The 6,450-nt window shown below is 36.9% G+C and overlaps 1 protein-coding gene across 1 annotated transcript in view; it reads right to left on the bottom strand.

Moving 5' to 3' along the window:
• LOC107700985 (BMP/retinoic acid-inducible neural-specific protein 3-like) overlaps positions 1-6,450 on the bottom strand; it is a 93,792-nt gene that overhangs the window by 45,135 nt on the left and 42,207 nt on the right. The window contains exon 4 of the mRNA XM_016502865.1: positions 5,021-5,202. Within this exon, the coding sequence (XP_016358351.1) occupies positions 5,021-5,202 (182 nt within the window). The remainder of the gene's footprint in view (positions 1-5,020; positions 5,203-6,450) is intronic.

The following is a 6,450-nucleotide window of genomic DNA, read 5'->3' as shown; positions in this document are numbered from 1 at the left end:
TATTTTTTAAATGTGATTGTTGGTACATTTTACCAGTTTTTACCATACTTTCAAAACAAAAATTAAAATAGGAAAAATATGCAATATGAAAATAATTGAAGACAAAAAGTGTTTTACTGAGAAAAAACAAAATTTGGTTTTTAAAAGCCTTTTTCCAAAAGGTACATCTGGAAAAAGGGGGGTCGTCTTATAATCAGGGTCGTCTTATATTCGGGCCAATACGGTACTGTATATGATTGTTCTGAATTATCACTATATTTGGGTACCACAGCATTTATATGGCACTTCAATGTAATTTTGTAAAATCAATCCAACAATTGACATTAACTATATGTTTTTGATTTTCATTAAAAAGAACTGTATCATAAGTACTGGAGTCAATTGTTTAGTAACTGTAGTAAACTGGTCACACTGTCTGTTTTTGATTCATTAAAAAGAACTGGCCTATACAGTAAGAGTCAATTGTTTGTTAATAATAGTAGCCTAATAATAATAGTAAAAAAAAAAATAGGAGTCATTTGTTTGGTAATTGTAGTAAACTCATAACTCATAGTAAACTCATAGTAAGCTCATAAGAGTCATATGTCTAGGAATGCTGGTAAAATGATCACATTGCATGTTTTTGATTCACTATAAAGAAAGCGCTCATGATAATTATTTGTTTGGCAATCATAGTAAACCACTCACGGTGTGTTTTTGATTAACTAACGAGAATTTGCTCACAAGAGTAAGTATTTGTTTGGTAATAGTGGTCACATTGCATGTTTTTAATTCATTATTAAAAAAATGCTCATAATAGTCAATTGTATAGAATTCATAGTAGACTGATCACGCTGTATTTATTTATTTATTTTGTCACTAAAAATAATCCGCTTAAAGTAATTTGTTTAGTAATCATACAGTAAACTGGCCACGTTGTATGTTTTTGATCCACTAAAAGAATCTGCTTATAAGAGACATCTGTTCTGGAATCGGATTGGTTATGCTGTGCCGGTGCATAACAGTCATTTGTTTTTTTATTGTTTGGTTTACATTGGTCTCGACGTTTGTTAAGTGCTGTAGATTTGGTGTTCACTGTTGTGGTATTTCTGAATAGTAGTGCAGGAAACACTGTCAGAGTATTTTAGTTCCTTTAGCATTGGTGGAAGAACGTGCTAGATAGATTGACAGAACCAAGTGTGACTTGTTTCTGGGCTTTTTGCATTGATTCTGTGTAATGTCATAGTGTCTTTGATTTTAACTCAATACCCTTTGGACAAGCGAGACGTCCTTACATGTTCAAAGAAGTGTCACCTTTAATGACATGTACCCAGTCTTTTAACATGGTATTTACAATTATATGCTTCTCATGTACTCGCCCATTGCTTTGGCGGTAACTCTGAGTTCCGTGTCCTACACAGAGGTGACTGTTAATAGTATGTCATTATGACAAATGGTTATATTACAGAGAGGGGCGAGAGTCCTTCATGTCAAGTTGTAGATCTGAGCTGAACGGTAAACTTTATGAAATGGTGATATTGAATCTCCAAAGCAGTGTAAATTATACCGTTAAGCCAATAGAATCTTGTTGATCCGTGAAGACCAGCTAATCTCAAGACTGTTTGTTCTTGCAAATCCTGATCACCGCTAAACCTGCCTTGGGATCTCAGGCTATTTTTGGTCTTAAGTGGTATCTGATTACACGAAGGCAAAGTGATGTCCCACAGAAGCTGCTTCCTGGTGTGCTTCAGCGCTTTGTTTCTGAGTGGAGGGTGTAATTGATCATCCTTTATGGCAGTATTGATGAGCCCGCTATAACCCACTTCTGCTGTGGTTCCCAATTCATCAGGCTGATTTGCACACAGGGTGCAGGAAGAAAGCAGTCAAAGGTGGGCCCTATAGCCCCGCAACTTCTCATTAGCTCTCCCCTGACAAACACACCTGGCAGGACAGACTGCTCCCTAAAGTGATGCTAGAGGGCTCTCTGAAAGCACTTCAGAGGTGTACAGCAAAACAATTTCATTTCATATGATTTGATGAGGTCTATCTGTCACAAACTGCCCTTTATTGTTGCCATGGACACGTTTCTCATGCACAAGCAGGATATTTTATAACGTGTTTACAAAATGGTACATCTATGCTAATTTGAATAACATGCATTTTGTAATCCCGACCCGAAGAGCTTCACATCAAGTGTGTATTTGCTGCATATAAATGCAGATGACTCTTTATGTCCAGGGTCATATTGAAATGAAATCGTACGTTTTAAATTGAACTTCTCCACCGGTGTTGTGTAGGAAAAGCTCAAGCTAATGAAAAGCACATCGCAGCCCAAAGAAAAGTTATTATCTTCCAACAGAGCCACCTTTCCAGTTCCTATGTCCAATTGCTTTCATTTCACACACTTTTTTGAGGCTGAAACTTTTTGTCGCAGGAATGAGTGCAGTGTGTAGAAAGTTTGGCTTTGACAGTGTTTGACAGAGCTTAAAAATGGCATACTTCATTGTAGGGATTTCTATCATGAACGTACACTCTCTGATATGCCACTGAATCAACTCGTCATGAGATCTAAACTAATTCATTCAGGAGACAACAAAGCTTTCTTTGTCTCAGGACTGGAAAGTTCGTTCACAACATATAGAAACCACGATGTCTTGTGACCATCAATGAATGAACTATTACATCCAACAGGAAAAGGACAGTAATTTAATCACACCCTCAGGCTTGCAAAACAACAGACCTAAGGAACAGTGATAACGTGATTCAATCTATACGTGACCACCACATGACTTTTTGACCATCTGCTTCCCTCCCTTCCTTTCTCCTGTCACAGACAAAGGGACACGAAACTTACACAGACAATTCATAAGACAATCATTGAAAATCATTTAAAGTATCGGAGCAATATACTCCCAAATAATAGGCTTTCTGTTTGATGTGTTTATTGTAACCTATGAAGTTTAATCGATGTTTTGTAACCTCTTTTTATAGATAAAGTGATTAAAGGTACTCTGTGTATGCCAGATATGCGAAGTTTGGGCTTGTGGGAATGGTCATGATATTTGAATAACCTTGGTATGAATGAAAATGTGTTATTTTGAACAGTGTGTGTTGTACGACACTTTATAAGAAGTTATTAAAACTTGCAGGAATACTCCCCACGAACAGCATGTGACTTGTGCACGATAAGGAACCACACAGGGCGTGGCTAAGCCTCGCAGCCACCATCTGATTGGACAATCGCGTGTGGGATGGACCGAAGTCAGCCTGGTTAAAAATGGACACAAAGCTCGCTCTCGGGCAGGCTTGCTCTCTCTCTCTCAAGACCTCTGGCTTTCACTTTGGTGACAGCCCTACAAGCGCTCCCATGCCGATGTGACTTGTGCACGATAAGGAACCACACAGGGCGTGGCTAAGCCTCGCAGCCACCATCTGATTGGACAATCGCGTGTGGGATGGACCGAAGTCAGCCTGGTTAAAAATGGACACAAAGCTCGCTCTCGGGCAGGCTTGCTCTCTCTCTCTCAAGACCTCTGGCTTTCACTTTAAAATACCCATAATCAGATGGTTAAGATACATGAACATTAACGGCTCTCTGGACGACCGTTGATTTAAAGTGTAAACTATCAGACTGGAATTCAGTTTTAATCAGGTGGACCTCGAATTTTCAGATTCGAGTCCTTTCAAACCCTGAATGGATTAATAATAATTAATTCCCTTATCAAATTTAAATGAGTTAAATTCCTTACAGTACAACATCATTTTGACTAGCCAGCATTGGTGCGACTAACAAAATACAATCACAGTATGATGCATCAGAATTATTGCATGATCAGCTTTTGCGACGTCGGTGAGTGTGCTTTGGATTGATTGATTAAGAAATTTATGTAATTAGCTTACCATGTGACGCAGTCTTAAAAAAAAAAAGTATAAAACGGTGGTACATAAATACAAAATGTATCATCATCTTTTAGCAAGTGAGAAATATGCTTTGAGAGAGTTAAAGAAAAAAATCCAACCCCAACAGAAATATTTCTTATATAAAACTGTAATTGTATGCAAGCAGGTGCATATCTTGATTGAAAGTTAATGATATTTGTTTCAGTTCAGCAGCATAATTTTATGCAGAGCTCCCTCTGAAGGAATCATGATGTTGCAGTCACCAGCATTTCTACACCCACTCAGCAGCTGTGAGTAAGACCGAGAGCATCTTGACACATCATGGAAATGGCATCGCGACCTTAATTGCTGAAGATTTACCATGGCAACAAACATACATCTCAAATGCCTAGAACAGTAAATGTACGTACAAATCACATTGAGAAACAGTAATCAGCATGCATAGAGAAACAACAGATATTTGGAAAACTTTTAAAAAAAACACAGATTTATAGATCAAAGTAAAATCAAATTAATGATCCCTTTGAATTAATAGCTAGATCAAACCAACAGGTTGATTGTAAAAAAAAAGTGCCTTTACCTACATTTTGTGCAAAAAAAAAAAAAAAAGAATTATTTGCAGCACATAACCAGCTCCATATGTATAGCCTTTCTGATGTAGTAAATTTGCTCTGTAGCTCACCTGGTACAGCATTGCACTTGTGATGTGGAGCGCTTGGGTACAAGTCTAGTGAAACACGAGTTGCAACACTCCATAAAACAGCTCAAATACTTGAAGCAAGCTAAAATGATATGATAAATCAGTTTTAGCTCACATTTGCTTTTGTTAACATTATCAATTAGATTTAGTGTAGGTGGTATGTTATTTCCAAGTGCGATAGAGCATTAACCTGCTAGCCCCTTTCACTAGACCTTTTATTTCCAAACTGCCGTGATACGTACAACAACAAAAATAATAAAATGTTGCCAGATTCACGTTCATCTGCTTTGGAGAACACTGAACGTACTTTCAGTGCCACCAACTGAACAGTTTAGCAAGAAGAAACATAACATATAATTTTGCAGAAATGTGGCCACAAACACATTTTTTTCCAATGAGTCTAGGTTGGTTCAAACAGGAAGAAGCTGTGTCATCTGTTACCTTGATGGCAGATGTAGCGATCTGCAGGTGGTGGAGTCTTCGCAGGGTGCTCTCTCTATCTGTGAAGTACGACGCCGCCAACTGGTGCAAGATTTCCAGGGAGACCATGGAGCTATTTCCATTGCCCTCTGACTTTTTGCTCAGCTTCTGTTTGTCCAAGAAGATCGTGAGTGACTCCTCTCCTTAGGAAAGAAGCAAAAAACAAAAGCATGAGATAAAATATGAAGTCTTCGCTTTCCGAAGACAGTGTTTAGCAAAATGACAGTAAGTTCTGGTTGTACTGTCAAAGTGTAGTAATATATACCTTTTGTACAGTTGTTTATCATGAACTGTGAGATAACTTTTTCAAGGATTTGTTAAATATGAATCACAGAAGTTAAGGTGGAGAAGCAATAACGATTTTGAAGGAAGGAAAATGGCACACACGACAGGGAGTTTATCCCAAACGGAGGTGGTTATAACCACAGATTTCTTCTGAAGATCCATTTTTTTTTTTTTAAATAGTAAATGCTATTTTTGATCTGAGTCTAAGCCTGAAATTCAGATAAATATTCTTGTCTTGGTTGAGGAGCATCTTCTGTACCTGTACGTGTGGAGCTTGAATGGTGTTGTTCGTTTCAGTCTGATTAGTATGCATGCAATAGCATGGTTCCCCCATTTCCTTTGCTTTGAGTCGTTAATTACCAGCGTTCATTGTAGCTTTACCACTTCATTCGTCTCCCTGTCTCTGAAGTTCTATGAAGTTTCACTTCATACATCCACCAATAAATTACATCATAATTAGTGTTGGTAACATGCAACATTTTGCTAGAGACACATTGAAAGGTTTGAATCCACCACTGGGACGTGCTGCCCTACTTAATATGTGGGTGCCAGAGAGGGAGAAGAGAAAAATACTGTCTGAAAATGGCAAAGGATGTCAGACTCAGTGTATGAATAGTAAATCTATGCCTTTTTATTTTATTTCATTTATTTTTTAATTTTTTTATTCTGGAAACTTTCTCTGAAGCCTATAATGCACATAATTCTTAATATATTATCATGAATTTTAGTATATCTCAGTATGTTCTTATAAATTGCTGATATAATAATACATAAATAGTCATGATTATACATTTAAAGAGTATAATACATTAAAACATGATTTAAGACACTGTATGCAATATACTGTTTTAAGAGTCTTTAAAGGTGCAACTTTTACATAGGCATTATAATACATTAATGCATTATATTACTGTGCTCACAATTTTTTTATGAAAATATAATGAAGTGCAACATGTCTTATAAATAAGACAATGAAATGCATTATATATGGGCAGTTGATGAGATACTTTAAACAAAAAAAATATTATCCTTTTATTATGCCTGCAGCTTTTACAAGCTCATAATAATTAAGAAAGTACATGGAATAATTGTGCCTAAAAAAAAAA

This window comes from Sinocyclocheilus anshuiensis, unplaced genomic scaffold (assembly GCF_001515605.1).
Source record: "Sinocyclocheilus anshuiensis isolate Anshui unplaced genomic scaffold, SAMN03320099.WGS_v1.1 scaffold1143, whole genome shotgun sequence".
Lineage (NCBI taxonomy): Eukaryota > Metazoa > Chordata > Actinopteri > Cypriniformes > Cyprinidae > Sinocyclocheilus > Sinocyclocheilus anshuiensis.
Note: the sequence above shows the minus strand (reverse complement) of the source record. Positions and strands in the feature narration are given on the sequence as shown.